Source organism: Heteronotia binoei, chromosome 2 (genome assembly GCF_032191835.1).
Source record: "Heteronotia binoei isolate CCM8104 ecotype False Entrance Well chromosome 2, APGP_CSIRO_Hbin_v1, whole genome shotgun sequence".
Classification (NCBI taxonomy): domain Eukaryota; kingdom Metazoa; phylum Chordata; class Lepidosauria; order Squamata; family Gekkonidae; genus Heteronotia; species Heteronotia binoei.
The window spans coordinates 188903761-188923512 of record NC_083224.1 but is presented as its reverse complement, the minus strand read 5'-3'; the positions used below and the strand labels follow the sequence as shown (position 1 = coordinate 188923512).

At 44.9% G+C, this 19752-nt stretch overlaps 1 protein-coding gene across 1 annotated transcript in view; it reads right to left on the bottom strand.

The window, feature by feature from the left end:
* The window catches only part of FZR1 (fizzy and cell division cycle 20 related 1), a 35697-nt gene extending 24346 nt beyond the window's left edge, over positions 1 to 11351 (bottom strand). Inside the window, exons 1-2 of the mRNA XM_060232705.1 lie at positions 11275 to 11351; positions 557 to 717 (exon numbers count right to left, since the gene is read on the bottom strand). Coding sequence (XP_060088688.1) covers positions 557 to 625 — 69 coding nt within the window. The 5' untranslated portion in view covers positions 626 to 717; positions 11275 to 11351. The remainder of the gene's footprint in view (positions 1 to 556; positions 718 to 11274) is intronic.
* Between the last annotated feature and the right edge of the window lie 8401 nt (positions 11352 to 19752).

Here is a 19752-nt window from a genome sequence, read left to right as displayed (position 1 = left end):
CTTTCTGTAGTGTGCTCAATGATCATTAGGCTGTTTCAGTCCCCTCTGGATAATGCACACGGACATCTTTTCACCACATCTAGAGAGCAGAGCCCTCAAGATTGTCTGTGTCTGCCCCCGTTCTACTTTCAAAACCTGTACAGGGGTCAGTCACTTCACTATTAGGAATCATCCACAGAACCATTATTTTCTCCCCACTATTAGTCACTTATGAATTTTTTCCATTTTCCTCTTCCTTTCCTAAGAACATAAGAGAAGCCATGTTGGGTCAGGCCAGTGGCCCACCCAATCCAACACTCTGTGTCGCACAGAGGCCAAAGAAACCAGGTGCCATCAGGAGGTCCACCAGTGGGGCCAGGACACTAGAAGCCCTCCCACTGTTGCCCCCCCCCCAAGCACCAAGAATACGGAGCATCACTTGCCCCAGACAGAGAGTTCCATCTATACCTTCTGTGTCACTGTGCCAATCAATGCTGCACACCACTGTAGAAAGGACCTGTATGTTTCCCATATGTAAAAATCCCAAGTGCATATTAAATAATAATTTACGACTCACGCAAGGCATCATGTTCTCATTTTGGATGTTGATCTGACGAAGGAGGCGTCTTTCGTAGTCTTGGTCCATGGTGGAGAAGGCAGGAGGGGAGAGGAAGGAGAGCCGAGATACCTTACCGCAACCTCACAACCCTTCGTACATGGGGTTCCGGATGGAGCCAGCTGTTACAAAGAAAACCAGGCATTTGAGCAAAGGTTAGGCAAACCTGGCAGCCATCATCAGCGACTCTCCGCCTTGAGGTGTAGGAAGCAGATTTAGGCAATGGACAAACAGCAGTTTTCTACCAGGAGACCAATGTTGTGAAGAACTCAGAAACTCCAGTGCGTATGAACACAAGATGCCCTGACCCCACTCCCCCACCATGCAAAATACAAAATGAAGGCTGGTGCAATATCACAACGCATCAGGGAGAGTTGGATCCTATGGTCCAACATAAAATAATCTAAATTAGGATGATGATTTTTAACATAATTTAGCCTGCTTCCAATGCTCACAGAGGAAATAAGGTAACAGAACAAAGTCTGAGTCCAGCAGCACTTTTAAGACCAATTAAGTTTAATTCTGGGTATATACTTTTGTCTGTATGCACACTTCATCAAATACAGCGAAACAGACTTGACTAACCATTACATATAGAGAAAGAGGAGGGGGTTAGCGTCAAGATGCATAAGTATAGCTATGATTGGATTAAAGCAGTTGGTAAAAGCTGTGAATAGCAGCAAATTAGCAAACAGATAAAAGAAGAATTAACAAACAGATGTGAGAACTGAGCAACTTAGCATACATAGTGAGACAAGAAGCTTATATCTTTGTTAAGTCCGGGGGGGGGGTCCATTGTCTTGAGTATAGTAATAGCTTGCAATTCAGCAATCTGCCATCTTGGCTGCTTCTGAAATTCCTTTGCAATAAGTTACTTTGAAGTCCCCCCACTGAGTGTGTTGGGAAGTTGAAATGTTCTCCTACAGGTTTCTCAATTTTGCAATTCCTAATATCTGATTTGTGAGAAGAAGGTAGTATGTCCCCATCCACCAACCACTTCTTCAGCAAGCCAAAGGACTAGACCAGGGGTGTCAAACATGCAGCCCGGGGGCTAAATCAGGCGCCAAGAGGGCTTCTATCAGACCTGAGCAACTGGCTGTCATCTGCTCCCTTCTCCCTCTCTCTTGCTTCCTTCTGCATCACAGCTTGCTTTGCCAGGCTTGCTCAATCGCACAGGAGCTACAGAGCAAAAACGCTATCCATTGGCTGAGACTCCTCTCTTGGGGAGGAAGAGGGGGGGAGGAAAGCTTGCTTTGCCAGGCTCTCTCAATTGCACAGCAGAGCTACTGAGCCAAGCCTCTCTTCCTTGGGGAAGGAAGGAAAGAGCCAGAGCTTCCTTTGCCCAATTCCCTGGATCCCACGGGAGGAATACAAAGCAAGTACCTTTAAGACCAATGAGTGCTAATGTTTTATTTTTAAGGGGTTTTTAAAAATTGTATTTGTCTGTCCTTTATAAAGTTTACATCTCTGCTACCTAATCTTAAATAAGAACACACACAGCCCGGCCCGACAAGGTCTCATTTATGTCAGATCTGGCCCTCATAACATATTAGTTCAACACCCCTGGTATAGAATATTTTCTGGCAACATTCCTCCCCTGAACAAACCACTGAATCCGTCTTACCCTTTTGAATTGCCCCTTTCAAAGCTTCATCAATAACAAAGGCATGGCATTGTTTCAGCAGGTCAGAGAAGTGTGATGCCAAGCCAAAACCCACACACAGAAACGACTTTTGTTTTCCCAAGACGAAACTGTTGGGTCACTCGGCTCTCTGAGAACATTTGCTTGAATAACTCATTCAAGTTGTTGCAAGACTTAAACGGCATCTTGGTCAATAGCTGTAAAGTCCACTGTGTCAGGCACTGTAACTTTCCTGTAACTGTTCTATGAGTAGAGATGCTGGCTTGACATAACTAACCCCATTTTGTGTTTCACTACTAACCCTGAGAATAAAGATCTGCATTTCAAACAGAAAGGACAGTTGCTAACCGCAAGGGAGGAATTTCTCACTTGGCACCAGCAAACATCTGGGGCCTTTGAAGATGGCATGCCCCAAGATGACCAGCGGGGTTCCTTCCTTGGGAAAGAGATAAGGGAGTATGAGAACAGGCAACTGTCTCTCAGAGTGTGAGAATGGTTTTATTGTTTTGCTTTCACGTACTCTACAAAACACCAGGCTTAGCCTTGGACTGTATCAAACTCAATCTGCTTCTCTATCCTAGACCACTAGTTCTCAAACAAATGAATTAATTTTGAAACAAAATGGTTCGTTTTCATTTGAAGTTCCAAAGTCTAACACACTGGTACTCTGTTGTCCTAACACAATCTTTGATGACAGTCATATTGGTTTGTGCAGCAAGTAGTGCTTTGCATTCTTCCATCACCCTAAATACATGTTTTGTGTTTTCAGAGCTTCTCTTCCCCACTGGACAACTGAAGATCTAGAATCCCATGAACAGGAGCGATGAGCCTTCAGTTCCCAGATCTTGGCAGGCACAAGGCAACAGTACCTCAGCCAGCCCCCCTAAGCGCAGCACAAGGAAGCCAAATCCTTCTCCTTGAAGCGGTGGCTGGGAGTACAAGCTTCAATTGCCTTTGGTAAACAACCAAACATTCATTTTCTATAAAGTTAACCCATGAATTTCCAAGATTTGATCTAGATGATGACGATGGTGTCTACATCCGCTATCGCACTGATGGCAGCCTGTTCAACCTGAGGCGACTAAAGGCTCACTCCAAGACAATGGAAAAACTCATCCGAGAGCTACTGTTTGCTGATGATGCTGCACTCGTCTCCCACTCGGTATCAGCTCTGCAGCATATGACGTCCTGCTTTGCAGAGGCTGCCAAGCTATTCGGCCTAGAAGTTAGTCTGAAGAAGACAGAAGTTCTCCACCAGCCTGCACCCCAGGAAGATTATCACCCTCCCTGCATCACTGTGGGTGAATCAGTTCTGAAGACAGTCCAGCAGTTCAGCTACCTGGGGTGCATCATCTCCTCAGATGCCAAGATCGACAAGGAGATTGACAACAGGCTGGCAAAGGCAAACCGTGCATTTGGCCGACTGCACAAAAGAGTGTGGAGCAACAAGCATCTGAAAAAAGGCACAAAGATCAATGTTTACAAAGCGGTTGTGATGACAACCCTCATCTACGGCTCCGAATCGTGGGTTTTATACCGTCATCACCTGCGACTCCTTGAGCGCTTTCATCAGCGCTGCCTTCACACCATCCTCAACATCCACTGGAGTGACTTTGTGACCAACACTGAAGTCCTCAAGAGGGCGGAGGTTACAAGCATCGAAGCACTGCTGTTGAAGACGCAGCTGCGCTGGGCAGGGCATATTTCTAGGATGGAAAACCACCACCTTCCCAAGATTGCTCTGTATGGCGAACTTTCCACCGGCCATCGAAATAGAGGGGCACCAAAGAAGAGGTACAAGGACTCCTTGAAGAAATCCCTTGGCACGTGTCACATCAACCATCACCAGTGGTCTGACCTAGCCTCAGATCGCAAAGCATGGAGGCACACCATCCACCAGGCTGTCTCTTCCTTTGAGAACGCACGCATAGCTGGTCTTGAGGACAAAAGGAGATCGAGGAAGAATCGCACTGCTACAGCACCAACCCCAAATCAGACTTTTCCCTGCAGCCACTGTGGCCGGATCTGCCTGTCCCGCGTTGGTCTTGTCAGCCACCAGTGAGCCTGCAGCAGACGTGGACTACTGCACCCTTCTTAAAGCTTCGTTCGCAAAGTCAAGCCGAGAGAAACCCATGAATATCCAAATAAACCACTGTGCAAATTAGTATGGTGTGTTCCTTCTCGAAAGGAAGCCTGCCTCTGTCTCTCGAGTTGTGTTATAACAGCCACCAAGAATGAACTTTTACTTAGGAAACCCTGACTTAAGAAGATATTGGATTTATATCCCACCCTATACTCTGAATCATAGTCTCAGAGTAGTCACAATCTCCTTTACCTCCCCCCCCCTCATAACAGACACCCTGCGAGGTAGGTAGAACTGAGAGAGTTCTTATAGCAGTTGCCCTTTCAAGGACAGCTCTGTGAGAGCTATGGCTGACCCAAGGCCATTCTAGCAGCTGCAAGTGGAGGAGTGGGGAATCAAAAGTCCCCACTGGCCCATCGGCCGGCTTGGAGAAGGCATTTCTCTCTTTAAATCACTCCTCCAAATCAAACCAAACTGGTGGCTTGGAGAATGCATTTAAAGTTAAAAAGCTTTCGTTCTACTTCTCCCCCCACCCAACCAATCTATTTTCCTTCCTTCCTGTCTGCGGCTCTCAGACATCTGACGTTCATGCCTTGCAGCTCTCAAATATTTGACATTTATTCTATGTGGCTCTTATGTTAAGCAAGTTTGGCCACCCCTGTTATACAGAGTGGCTTAGACCACAGTCCCTAATAATTATCCAAGTAACGCTACGCATTTAAAGCAGTGCAGCTCTATTGCCAGTATAGAAAATTCAGTATAGAATGATTCAGTTTTGCATAGATCCAAGTAGGCAGCCGTGTTGGTCTGAAGCAATAGAACAAAGCCGTAGACAAGTTTCACCTTTAAGACCAACTAAGTTTTATTCAGAATGTAAGCTTTCATATGCTCTAGGCCAGCATTTCCCATTCGCAGGATCGCGACCACGGAAGCCTCACTACCGGGTCACAAGAAAAGTCAAAGCTAGCCCTCTGCTTCCTTCTCTTCCCCATATCTGTGTTGTGCAGAGAAAAGCTAGCCTTGAAGACTGACACAGGCTGCAAAGTCTGAGCTCCATTTGGCTTCCTTCCTTCCTGTCTCTGTGTTGCGCAGGGTGGAGCTGGGCTGCCTCTCCTTCCTTCTCCCCCTCTCCCAGTGTTTGAGAGAAAAGCTGGAGTGCACTGGCATTTTAGACCCATGAAGTGTACTTCAAGGTATGAGCTTTCATGTGCCTTGCGGTATGTTCTTTTGGGGAGATTTCCCCGGGAGGCCTGGGCAGCAAAGAAGGGGGAGATGTTTTTTTCAGCCGGGAGGGGCAGGGAGTGGGCATTCCAGTAGCTGTTGTTTTTTTTTACCAACCGACCCCTGGGCAGAATTGTTGCTGGCTGGGGTCATCTGATGGTGAGGCTTTTTTTTTCTTTGTCCCCCCTTCTTTCTTTCTTTCCCTGCAAATGATGCTCTGTCTGTATTCTTGGTGCTGCTGGCGGGGGGAGGAAGCAACAGTGGGAGGGCTTCTAGTGCGCTGGCCACTGGTGGACATTCTGATGCTTTCTGGGCATTGTGTGAGAGAATTTTGGACTGGATGGGCCACTGGCCTGATCCAACAAGGCTTCTCTTATGTTCATTCTTTCCATGTCTTTTACAGCATGTCTTTCTTTCCATGTCTTTCTTTTCCTTTTCTTCCATTTCATTCTTTCCCTTTCTTTCTCTCCCTTTTTCTTTCTTTCTTTCCTTCTGTTTTACTGGATGACACTTTTCTGTTCAGCATACTGTTATTGCAGACATAGGAGCTCTGTCAATGAAAAGTTGGCACCCCCAGTTGTAGACAGCTGGCCTTTCTATGAGATTTCTGTGTGAGTGAGTGAGAGTGAGAGGTGTGAGGGAGAAAGAGATTATTGGAGATACTGCTGTATATTTCAACAGCACTGGAAGTGATGGTACTATGAACTTGGCACCATTTTACTGGTCCTGCTTTTAACAGCTGTCTGACACCAAAATTAAACTCCTCCTGTAGATATTAAAAAGGATGAAAGGAGTTCACTAGCTAAATATCTGCACAACAGGTTGTTTTTAATGGCATGGAAAACACAGCCAGTAAAAAGCTCATAAATATCCTTTCTGGGATAACTGCAGAAAAGCTTGTATGAACTTTATATAACTTGAAATTAATTCATTAACTGCAGTACAATTCTGCTACCCTTCACAGCAATTTCCCAGTGTTTCAGCCAAGGAAAAGTATGAAAAATAGCTGTCAAAAGATTTTCTTGAAACCAAGCAAGGTTGGTTGTAGCTTGAGGAAGGGTTCCAGTAGTAGTAGCTGAAGGAAGGGCCTACTAAATGTGTCAGCATATTTTGAGGTAGAGCAGCTGCCAGGGCCCCATATGGGTGGTACACAGTTCTGGCATTCCTGATGGCAATGGCAACAGCACTCCCAACTGCATACACTGGACAGTGCTGTTGAGGAAGGGGTGTGTAGGTGGTGCAGGCAATTCAACATGGGCATTAGGAGTGCTTGCAAGCTGGAGAAGAGCACACAAACAGATAGGTGCATGCAGGTGTGGGGGTGAAAAGAGGACCCTGGGAATGTATGAAAAAGTTGCAGACCGCGCACTTTCCACCCCCATTTTGGCTCAGCCTGAGTTACAGAGAGATTTTTCTGAAAACGAAGTTACTTCAGAAGAGGCAGGTTTGGGGGAGTGCCCTGGAAGTGACATCACAGGAAAAGGTGGAGTTTTGATTCAGTGTGCCCCGGAAGTGACATCACTTGGCCCTTGACCTGGAAGTGACACCACAGGAAATTACGGTACATGATTCCTTTCTCCCAGCTCCCTGTCCCGAGTCTCCTGGCTCCACCCCCAAATTTTAGTGGGCCACGAAGGAGAAGTGTAAAAATAACCGAGCCTCGGGAAAGAAAAGTTTGGGAAATCCTGCTCTAAGCAGACTTCATCAGACAAAATTGGAACAGCAAGCAGCATTCCAATTTTGTCTGATGAAGTCTGCTTAGAGCATACAAAAGCTTACATTCTGAATAAAACTTAAGTTGGTCTTAAAGGTGCCACCTGTCTACTACTTTGTTCAGTTTTGCATAGTTTCCAGAAAGTTAGGAGAGTGAGAGCCCTCCTGACTTCTTCAGGCAGGCTATTCCAGAAGGTGAAGGAGAAGTATGGACAGTTGTTCACTCTGCCTATTTGCAGGTTGGCACCTGCAGAAGGCCCTGCTCTGATGAGCGAAGCTGTCGTGGCTGAGCATAGGGGGTCTCACAGGTAGGAGCGTTCAAGGCCATGAAGGGCTTTGGACGTGACAGCCAATACTTTAAACTGAGCCTGGGAACTGATGGGTACACGGCGAAGTGCCTGCACGATTGGAGTAACGTGTATTCCTTCTAGCTCCTGATAATAGCTGAACACTGGAGTTTCTGAAGTGATTGTCAAGGAAGATTAATGTACGGTGTATTAAAACAGTCTAGTCTTGATGTTGCCATGGTGTGGATCCAGGTGGCCAGATTAGCTGTATCAAGGCCATTTCTGGGCTAGGCCAAGGGTGGCCAAACTGTGGCTCAGGAGTCACATGTGGCTCTGTCACACATATTGTGTGGCTCTCAAAGCCCACGCCAGCCAGCTTGGAGAATGCATTTAAAATTAAAGTTGCTTTCTTTTCTCTTCCTCCATCTATTTTCCCTCCCTCCTTCCTTCCTTCCTTGCCTTGTGGCTCTCAAACCTCTGCTGTTTATTCTGTGTGGCTCTTACATTAAGCCAGTTTGGCCACCCCTGGGCTAGGCTGAGTTGGAAGAAACCAGAGGCCACACAAAGGCAATACGGCCAATATCCTTAACAATGAAGAAACCAAATATTATTATGTACAGTTCTAACAGTACAGTGCAATTAGTGAAAAAGTCCCTATATACAGTGTGTGGAAGACCATTAAGGCAGTGGTGTCAAACATGTGGCCCAGGGGGCAAATCAGACCCCCGAAGGGTTTTTCTCAGGCCCCCAAGCAACTGGCTGTCATGTTTTCTTCTTCCTCTCTCTTGCTTCCTTCTGCATTACAGCTTGCTTTGCAAGACTTGCTCAACTGCTCAGAAGCTACCGAGCAAAACCTCTGTTTTCTCCATTGGCCGAGGCTCACTGCAAAGCTACCGAGCCAAGCCTCTCCTCCTTCAATTGCCTGAGGCTCCTCCCTTTCCTGGTCCCCTGAGGAAGGAAGGAAAGAGCCAGAGCATCCTTTGCCCAGATCGCTGAATCCCAATGGAGAGAGACAAAAAAAGCACCTTTAAGACCAAAGAGCATTAATGTTTTAAGCACGTTTTATTATAAGTTTTTTTAAAAAATCTTTAATTGTGTTTGTCTTTGTCCTTATAAAGTTTATATCTCTGTTACCTAATCTTAAACAGCCACACACATGGAACAGCCTGACATGGTCCGGCCCAACAAGATCTCATTTATGTCAGACCCAGCATAATGAGTTTGACACCCCTGAATTAAGGCATTAAAAATTTTGTACATAATACCGGGGTGGGGGGTGGGGAGGCAATGCCCTTCAAAACCTCTGCTATTACTCCTGTCTTTTCAGGGTGTCAAATGTACCCTAAATGGTAATTCCTCCCCTCCACCAAAAACTTACCAACAACCCAGCTGCAGCTGGGCCCAACACATAGGCACCCTCATATTTTCATTAGCAACCCTACTTTCAAGATGGTTTGCACACACTTCCATTTTATTTTTACAACCTTCAGGGGCAAGTTTGCCTAGAAGGAAACAGGCAACTGAAGGTCACTCAGCACGTACCGTGTTTTGAACCCACAGCTTCCCACTCCAAATGTGGCACGTGAGCAGCTCTCAGAAGCTGCAAAGAATGTTCTGGTGAATAAACCTCTAAAAATGAAGAACCCACAACCACCTGACACAGTTAAAGATGACCGTAAAGAAAGAGCTCTGTGTTCCAATCTCCTCTGTTCCATGAACCTACCTGGATGACCTTAGACCAGTCATAGGGTGTGTTCACACCACACTAAGTGATGCGTTTTGCAATTGGATTTTCCCTATTCTTACACAGTAAAAATCCAGTTACAAAACACATGTAGTGCAAAAACACCGATACTCTCATGCAGCTGCCTCGTACTGAATCAGACCTTTGGTCCATCAAAGTCAGTGTATCACCACCTCATACTAGCAGCAGCTCTCCGGGGTCTTTCACATCACCTATTGCCAAATCCTGTGGTATGAAGTGCCAAAGGTGAGTTCTTTCACCTCAGCCAGTCTTATGGTGAAACCATGGTTGTTAGGCCCTCAAGGCAGGGAGCTGCCTGAGCACACGAAGCCGCTTTATATTGAATCAGACCACCGGTCCATTAAAGTCAGTATTGTGTATGGCAGTAGCTCTCCAGGGTCCCCAGTGGAGGTCTTTCATATCACCTACAACCTGATTCTTAGATTGTCCAGGATTGAACCTGGGACCTTCTACATGCCAAGCAGATGTCTACATCTTCAATCTAGTCTACACTGCAGGGCTGTCATGATGATAAAACAGAGGGAAGTTTGGATGTACCATGCCCTGAGCTTTGTAGAAAGGCTTGGCACAAAATCTCCTAATACGGCCTGTAACAATAATTATTGTATAGCATTGTGTGTAATATAGCCAGGAGATCCAAGATTGTCTGGCAGTCTTAAGTTCTAACTCTTTTAGGTGGCAAGCTAGAATTATTTGGGAGGGGGGTGCTGAGAGAGCTCTGAGAGCTGTGAGTGACCCAAGGTGGTCCAACTGGGTTCATGTGGAGGAGGGAGCAATCAAACCCATTCTCTAGATTAGAACCTGTGCTGCTCTTAACCCACTACACCACGCTGGCTGCCTGTCCGCCCCCCCCCCCCAATCTTTACCTCCTGCATTTACATGTAGCTGTCTGCAATGTTTCCTCTAAGATGAGTTAGTGTGAGCTAGCTCACAGTTTTTCAGCCAGCAGCTCACACATTTTTGTCTCAGGAAAAATGGCTCCAGAGCAAACTAATGTATGCAGTAGCTCATGACTTTAATGGCAGTAGAATTTTTGCTCACAAGACTCCACGGCTTAGAGGGCGTATTGGCTGTCTCCCACACGTACAAAAATCCCCCCTTTAAATCTGGCAACAGCAATTCCTTCTTAAAATGCACAATTTCCCATCTGCTGGTAACCAACTAGGCCTGCATAACCCACCCTTTAAAACCACCCACTTTACCCCATAAAAGGCTTCCTCTCTCTCCCGTCCAGCCCAATGAAACATACCCATTACAAAAACCTTCCATGTCCATGACTGCTCTCCCCACCACCACCGCAATCCACCTGCCTCAATAAAATCTTCAGCCAAAAACTGATCAGCCCTATAGCTTAGCCTCTTCCCACAAGCTTGAGACTGCTCTATTTAAATGCACCCCTCTGCACTGATACCTCACCCCAAAATCTGGCTCCAAACCAGCCCCCTTTACCATCCACCACAACAATCAGATCCATTGCATGGAATCCAGGCAGCTCACCACCGCTCACCCCTTATCTCCCCACCCCCAAGAACTAACAATTCATTCCACCGAGATGGATCAGCTACCAAAATAATATAAAATAAACCTCATTTAAAAAAAAAAAATTACCCCCCCCCCCAATAGGCCGGGCATATTTTCCCCTCCCCCCCAGCCAATGGCTTCTACTTCATGCAACCCCGTCCTTACCCCAAAATTCAGCCACGCCAATTACCCCCCCTTTCCTTCTTCCCATGTCCTGCCCATACCAATCAGCATCCCCGATAATTCACTCCACTGCATTAATGCAAAGCCTCATTTTCCTATATAACCCCCCAACAACAAAAGGGTGGCACTCCTTACAGCCCTCCCCCCCATTTGTTTGTCAAAGAGGGGAGTTCCTTTCCACCCCCACCGCAAGGGGGCTCCACCCCACATCTTCAAAAGGGAAGGAGCAATGGTCCGGGGGGGGGGGCAACAGCGCTCTCTCACCTGCCCAGGAAACCCTCCTTCCCTCTGGGCCGTCCAATATGGCGGCGCTCTTGCTCTCCCTCCCCTCCTCCCCAGCTGCGGCCCCGCCCACCCCTACAGTTCCCACGCGCGGTGCACCACGGGAGGAAGAGCCCCGGCCCCGCCTTCCGCCGCCTCTGATTCGCCCCGTTCGAATCAATACAAGAAAGGGAGCGTGGCCGTTGCCCCTAGTAACCCCCCGGGGCCTAACTGCGCTCTGCGGAACCTGAATCGCTTTGCCCTACTCCCCCCCCCCCACCAGAACGAAGCAAATCAATGTTGTGAACGAAAGAATAAAAAAAAATGGGGCGAGGAAGTTTTTAAATTAAGATTTTTTTTTTAATTGGGAGGTGTTTATTTGCTTTGTGCATGTTGAAGTGCAGAGCAAGGCAAGCAAAAGCAAAACAGGCAATTGAATGAATACTAAGAAGAATGTATGTTTGGAAAGAAGATTTTGCTCATGTGCTGATTTGCATATTGAAATGAACAGCTATACAACGTTTTGGAAAGGACTCTTTTATAGTATGTTCCAGGAGTGGCCGAACTTGCTCAACTTAAGAGTCACATAGAATAAAGATTTGAGAGCCACAAGACATGAATGTCACATGTCTGAGAGCCACAAGACAGGAAGGCAGGCAGGGAAATAGGTGGGGAGGGAGGGATAGAAAGAAAGCAACTTTAATTTTAAATGTATTATCCAAGACACCAACTGGCTTGGCTTGGAAAAGTGATTTAAAGAAGACGACATTGGATTTATATTCCGCCCTCCACTCTAGAGTCTCAGAGCTGCTCACAATCTCCTTTATCTTCCTCCCCCACAACAGACACCCTGTGAGGTGGGTGGGGCTGAGAGGGCTCTCACAGCAGCTGCCATTTCAAGGACAAGCTCTGCGAGAGCTGTGGCTGACCCAAGACCATTACAGCAGGTGCAAGTGGAGGAGTGGGAAATCAAACCCGGGTCTCCCACTTAACCACTACAACCAAACTGGCAAGAAAGACAGAAATGCCTTCTCCAAGCTGGCCAGCGGGGTAGTGGGGGTAGGGTTCCCAAGTCCAATTCAAGAAATATCTGGGGACTTTGGGGGTGGAGCCAGGAGACATTAGGGGTGGAGCCAAGATCAAGGCTGTGACAAGCATAATTGAACTCCAAAGGGAGTTCTGGCCCTCACATTTAAAGGGACGGCACACTTTTTCAATGCCTTCCTTCCATAGGAAATAATGAAGGATAGGGGCACCTTCTTTTGGGGCTCATAGAATTGGACCCCCTGGTCCAATCCTTTTGAAACTTGGGGGGTATTTTGGGGAGAGGCACTAGATGCTACACTGAAAATTTGGTTCTTCTACCCCCCAAAAACAGCCCCCCCAGAGCCCCAGATACCCGCGGATCAATTTCCGTAATTTTCTATGGGAATAAATCTTCATAGGGAATAATAGAGTTCCCAGAAGACATTTCCCTCCCCTCCCCCCACTTTCTGACGACCCTGAAGCAGGGGGAGGGTCCCCAAACCGGGGGATCCCCTGCCCCCACCTGGGGATTGGCAACCCTAAGTAGGGGCTTTGAGAGACACACAATATTTGTGAAAGAGCCACATGTGGCTACCGAGCCACAGTTTGGCCACTCCTAATGTAACAGAAAACAAGGATGGAAGAGCAAGAAACCTGGGGCATGTCACACATAAACATTATTTCAGGTGTAATATTTCAGGTGAATGGGGTTTACTGTATTATTTCAGGTGTAACAAATCCCACTGAATTGAATGGACTTTATTGTCTCCTATGCAGATAGATGCAGGTTGCAACAGAACAAAATTCGTCGGCCTGTGGCACCTTTTAACGCCAACAAAGTTTTATTCAAAGTATAAGCTTTTGGGTACACTCACATTTCTTCACATACATTGAAACGAAACTTACCAGTCCATACATAAATGTAGAAAGTAAGCAGCAAATTAGCATACAGCATAACAGATGCAAGGACCAAACTGGAATAACAAGCTAAGTTTATATTGGTCACCACCATCCCAATCTCGTGCCTTTACTCTGGCCTGCCTAAATGCTTTTCCATTGAAATTTTTTTATGGCAGATTTAGGCCAAGCCTCATTTTGGGCAGGAGCTCACAGGAGCGGAGCTCTGGAGCCTGTAAATTTTATTGTGCTCTTTTTTTCTTACTCCCTCCCTAAATTCTTGTTTCTGGGCTCCATTGTTTGAACCTCCTGTGAGAATTTTGCTGAATTCTTAAGATTCAACAAACTTTCTAATATCAGATAGATAGATGTGTGGCATATGCAAATGAGTTATGCAAATGGGTTGTGCTAATAAGTTCCAGCACTTCTTTTTCTACTAAATGACCCCTGATTTAGGCAAATCCCTTTTCAAAAAGGCGCTGCCCATGTGAATTGGGAACTCTTGACTCCCTGTCCAATATTATTTTGAAGTGCCCTTTACTTGCTTCCCAGCACAGTCTATTTCTATCTAAATATTTTCCAAATAATAATCTCACTGCTGAGAAAATGCTAAACCAGCTTTTAGAAGGTGTAAATCCCCAAACTACCATATGTGTTGCAAAGATTTTAGCAGAAGCCTTTAAAATCAAAATTGAAACACACCAAGAGATCTTAACAAGCTAAAAGATACTTGTTCTCTTGGTATTTTATATTTGACATGTTATTGTTTACTACTTTAGAACTTTGTTTAATATTCTTATCTATAATATTTATCAGACTTATGTATATATGTACTGATAATTATATGTAATTTATTCATTTACGTTATATTTATATCCTGCTCATTCTATGCAGACTCAAGGCGGCTAACAGCATAACCCCTCTCCCTAAATTCTTGTTTCTGGGCTCCATTGTTTGAACCTCCTGTAAGAATTCTGCTGAACTCTTGAGATTCGACAAACTTTCTAATATTTTTTCCCATTAAAATAAATGGGAAAATAACCAAAATATATATAGCAAACAGATGGAAATCTTCATCATGCCACTGTGGCCACCATATTATTATTCATGTTCTTATGCCAATAAATTATTCATGTTCTTATGCCAATAAAGGTGTGTGTATGTATGTATATTGATCACCATTTGTTTGGGTTTAATTCCAGGGGAAAAACCACAGTGAAGCAAATAAATATATCAGAATCAGAGACTGATGTATAAATGTACCCTTCTTTATTGTTGACTAGAGTGTCCACTGATACAGCCTTTCTGGCTAGATGTTTTAAAACACACACTGCATAACAGGGGAGGGACGGTGGCTCAGTGGTAGAGCATCTGCTTGGGAAGCAGAAGGTCCCAGGTTCAATCCCTGGCATCTCCAAAAAAGGGTCCAGGCAAATAGGTGTGAAAATCCACAGCTTGAGACCCCGGAGAGCCGCTGCCAGTCTGAGAAGACAATACTGACTTTGATGGACCAGGGGTCTGATTCAGTATAACGCAGCTTCATACGTTCATATTAATATACAGGTATTAATATACACTTTTTTAACGGTTGGATAGATAAATGTTATCCAAAGGTTGCACAAGAAACTGTTTCCATTCTCCTGTATGCTGTGAAAAGTGTAATACCCACACAATGGAAAAGCCATTCAAGCCTACATATCCAGCTATGGTATAAAAAGCTATGAAGCCTTTATGTTATGGCTGAGATCACTGACAGCCTCTGAAGCAGAATCTCATACTCCAACATTCAACTTTGAAATGGTTTGGTTTCCTATATTGGAATATTTGACTGTACGGGATGAAATTCCAACAGAACTAGACAAATCGTGTTTTTGGTAATCTTACGTCTACTGTATTCTGTATCCTGTTCTGATGGATTTTCTATATTGTTGTTTACGCCCTTCATTGTATTTTCTGACTTTTATCAATACATCTTATTTTTTTTAAAAAATAAAGTTTTATAAACATTAAATTAATATTATTGTATAGTCCTTTATAACCATGCCATGAAAGAGTTCTCTACAATTAATAAAGTTCATTTACAGATTCATTAAAAATTATGGAATGCTGAGAGTAATTAATGGAGACTCTTTTGTCTCTATCCGTCTCCGCTCAAACATCCTTTTTCTTTGAGGTGGGGTAAATGGTTGTGCAGTGTTATGTCTCCTCTGTCCCCAGACCAGAGAAATATATTCAAGTCTACCATTCCAAATTACATTGCATTCTACTGTTCATTGCATTGAATTACATTTGCTATTCCAATCAGCTATTTCAAACAAGAAATACAATAAAATAAGGAGGATGTATGGCCCTTCTTGGTAAGAATACAGATGTAAGGGCTGAATGAGATTACCATATGCTATGAGATAAGAAGCCAATATCCCTGTTAAGTCCTTAAGGGGCGAGTTGTTCCAAGTGTTGCAATAACTTGTAATTCAGCAATTTCTTTTTCCAGTATGTTCCTGAAGTTCCTTTGTAATAAAACAGCTTCTCTGAGGTAATCTCTAAAGTGTTCTCCTACAGGTTTCCCAGTCTTGTGATTCTCGATGTCAGATTTGTGACAAGACGTGGAACTTCAAACAGAGACGGATCATAATGTTGCAAAATTAATCCATTTATTTGAGAACAAACAGTCTAGCAAAGTAGCAAGTTGAGTCTGATAACAGGCAGGGCTGAGCCTTGCCTTTTGTGCATTTCAGAGAGGGGAAACAATACAGCATTTTCACACCATTGGAGACAGTCGGCGCTTCCCATACTTTCTTATCTCTCTCCCAGGAAGCTATCCACTAGTTACCTTGAACATGCTAACTTCAAAGGGCCAGATGGCTTTTAGGCCTAGTGTGAAATTCTTCTCCTTGCGGTTAGGAACTGCCTTGGGGAAAAATGCATATTGCTGTTCTCACGGTTAGTAGAAGCAGGGAACACAGTATAGCAGAATACAATATGGGGTTAGACATGTCAAATAGCTACACTCTACCAGTTACAGTACTATAGCTAAGTTACACGTCTGACAATTTGTGTCTATTTATCCTTTGGTGTAGGGTTTGTCCTGTTTGCCCATTGTAGAGAATGGAAGGGCATTGTTGGCATTTAGTGGCATATAATTGGGTTCCCAGTTGAAGGTAGGAGATCTCCCGGTTTGGAGGGCCCCCCCTCACTTCAGGGTTATCAGAAAGTGGGGGGGAGGATGTCTGCTGTGGGCAGTCCATTATTCCCTATGAAGATTGATTCCCATTGGGTAAAATGGAAAATTTATCCGCAAGTATCTGGGGAGGGGGCTGTTTTTTTGAGATAGACACACCAAATTTTCAACATAGCATCCAGTGCCTCTCCTCAAAACACTTCCCCCCCAAAAAAAAAAATTGGACCAGGGCGTCCAATTCTATGAGCCCCAAAAGAAGGCGCTCCTATCCATTATTTCCAAATGGAAGGAAGGCGTTTAAAATCTGTGCAGTCCCTTTAAGTGTGATTGCCAGAACTCCTTTGGAGTTCAACTGTGTTTGTCTCACCTTTGCTCCTGACTCCACCCCCAAAGTCCCCTGATATTTCTTGAGTTGGACCTGGCAACCCTGCATATACAACATTAGAAGATGAGCAGTTGAATGAGCCTGAGATGGTGTAATTGTTATTATGCTGTCTGGGTGTATGTGGTGGCTAATTGGCATCTGGGTTTATTGCAAGCTCTGGCACCAGCCTCCACATTCAAGTTAGATGTTGAATTGTTGTGGGTAAAGAGTTAAGGTGGGGGGCTGTGTGCAAGAAAAGGTTTCCCTCCGCAGTGCTTGTGAAAGAGAACTCATTATTCAGTAGAGGTTTTAAGTCAATGATGATGCATTATTTTGAGTTGAGAACTGGATGTGACCGCTAGCGGTGTTCTGCTATTGTTTCTTTGGGGCCTGTCTTCTTTCTCTGGGTCTTGTTCTGGCTTTGTTAATCTGTTTCTTGACTTCATCAGGTGGATATTTTAGGCCCTAAAAGTTTGTTGTAGATCCCTCAGGTGAGAATCTCTGTCTTGTAGGATTGAAATAGGTGCGGTCGTAGAGTAGACAATAGATTGTTTGGGATGGTAGCTGGATGCACGTAGATATGTTTGTCAATCAGCACATTTCCAATATAAGGTGGTGTCTATGCATCTGTCATGTATTTTGTACAGTGATATGTAGAAAATATATTTCCTCCATAGACTGGCTCATTGTCAGGTTGATGGTGGAGTGAAAGTTGTTGAATGCCTAGTGGAATAGGCCCAGGGCTTCTTTATAACATGTGACCAGACCAAAAAAACATCATCAGTGTAACGCAGGTATAGGAGAGGTGTGAGTGGGTAGTTTAGGAAGTGTTGCTCCAAGTCAGTCATGAAGATGTTTGCATACTGTACTGCCATGTGAGTGTCTGTGGTTGTACCATTACTCTGAACATACAGGTTACCAATTTTTGTGTGTGTGTGTGTGTGTGCGCACATGGAAGTCATGGTGACCTCTGATGACTGACTCCTATTGGGAGTCAGAGAGGTGGCTAAATAAAACCTGCCCCAACCTCCCAGCTCTGGTATTACAAGGAGGTCTTCCATTCAAGTACTTGCTGGACTTGACCATGCTTAGTTTCCAATACCTGATGAAATCGGGCTTACCTGGACTATCCAGGTCAGGAGGTTGCTACCAAATTTGAAGTAGTTGTGGGTTACATCAAAATGGCAGAGTTTGGTGGCCAAGGTCAGCTGTGGTGGTCAGGAATCATTTTTTATTGTTTGTAATCCATTTTTGTGTGAGATGTTGGTGTACAGAGATTCTGCATCCATGGTAGCCAAAATAGTATTTTCTGGAAGGCTGTCATGTTCTCAGGGTGCAGGCAGGCAGGAGTCCAATGCCAGTCCAAGGTCAAAGTCCAGGAAGTCAAGAAGGAGCCAAATCACCAATACAGAATCACAAACTGGAATCAGAAGTCAATGTCCAAAAGCCAAAAGGTCAGGGTGCCAAGGAGATCAAACAGGTCAGGATCAGGAATCAGGAAGGAGCGTGGATGCAAGCCAGAGAATAGACTTGTTGCTTCCACAAGGTTACCAGGTCCTGGGTGGGAGCTATATGGGAGTCTCAATCAGCCTGCTCCCTGGGTGGCAGTGACTCTGCTAGAACTCAGGGCTGAGAGATCTGAAACATTGGCATGCCTCATGTCTTTGCTCTGAAAGTTCTTTCCGAAGCCTGCTTCAAACTCTTGAGATGGGAGGAGGAGAGCTTGGAGGAGATTGATCGTCAACAGCTGACACTGGTGCCTGGAGAGTGATTGATGGGCCAGCTGCTGTTTGTTCAGCTGAGGAACTGGCTGGCAACTCTTCCAGCTCCTCCTCGTCAGGACTCATGACAAAGGCTATTCAAAGACTGTATTTTCCTCAAGAAATCTGTGGTGTCATGCACATAACTAGGAACATTAATGGCATAGGGTGTTAGAGTCCATTTATCCAGATACCCCCACAGTGAGCGTACCTATGCATGAGACAGGTTTGTATATTTTTGGTAGAAGAAGATGATGATGATATTGGATTTATATTCCGCCCTCCACTCCGAAGAGTCTCAGAGCGGCTCACAATCTCCTTTCCCTTCCTCCCCCACAACAGACACCCTGTGAGGTGGGTGGGGCTGAGAGGGCTCTCACAGCAGCTGCCCTTTCAAGGACAACCTCTGCCAGAGCTATGGCTGACCCAAGGCCATGCTAGCAGGTGCAAGTGGAGGAGTGGGGAATCAAACCCGGTTCTCCCAGATAAGAGTCCGCACACTTAACCACTACACCAAACTGGCTCTCCCACAGGTAAAAGGTACCTGGTCAAGGTTCCTATGGTGTGTCTGAAAGGCCTTTTTCCTGTATGTGTAAGGGAAATTCTGTCATGATTTTGTTTAATTCTTTTTTTGTATTCCTGTGTGGGATATGAGGATAGTTGTTTATAAAAACAGCTTTTGTAAGTTGTCTTTGAGCCTCCTGGATGTAGCTTGATCTATCTATCCATCAAGACTCTATGCCGTGTTCATGCATATGATAACTTATACCCAGAATAAATGTTTGTTGGTCTTAAATGTGCCACTGGACTCAAAACTTCATTCTGCAGCTTCAGATCAACATTGCTACCCACCTGAATCTTTGTTCTAAGTGGTATTTAATAATGACATTGTTTTCTGCCAATAGCCAAAGACTGTCATAACTATGTTTAATTGTAGGAAATACTATTGTTTTTAATGCTGGTGTTTAATTTTTTGAACTGATTGCTGCCTCGAAAGCCCTAATTATATGCAAGTTAGTGTCAAGCATGGCTAATTCTGATCAATAACTGATGGGTTTATGGTCTGACGAAAGCAGGCCTGGGTAAGATCATGTAGAACCAAATGCTGCTAGTTTATTATCTTTTCCTGGCTCCTCTTTGTTTTATGACTGCTAATTACAGGGAACAAAGCAATCAGCACCTTCCCATGAATCCTCCTGCGGGAGGAAGCGCCATCTGGGCAATGCAAGGCCCAATGCCTGATAACGCCCTGG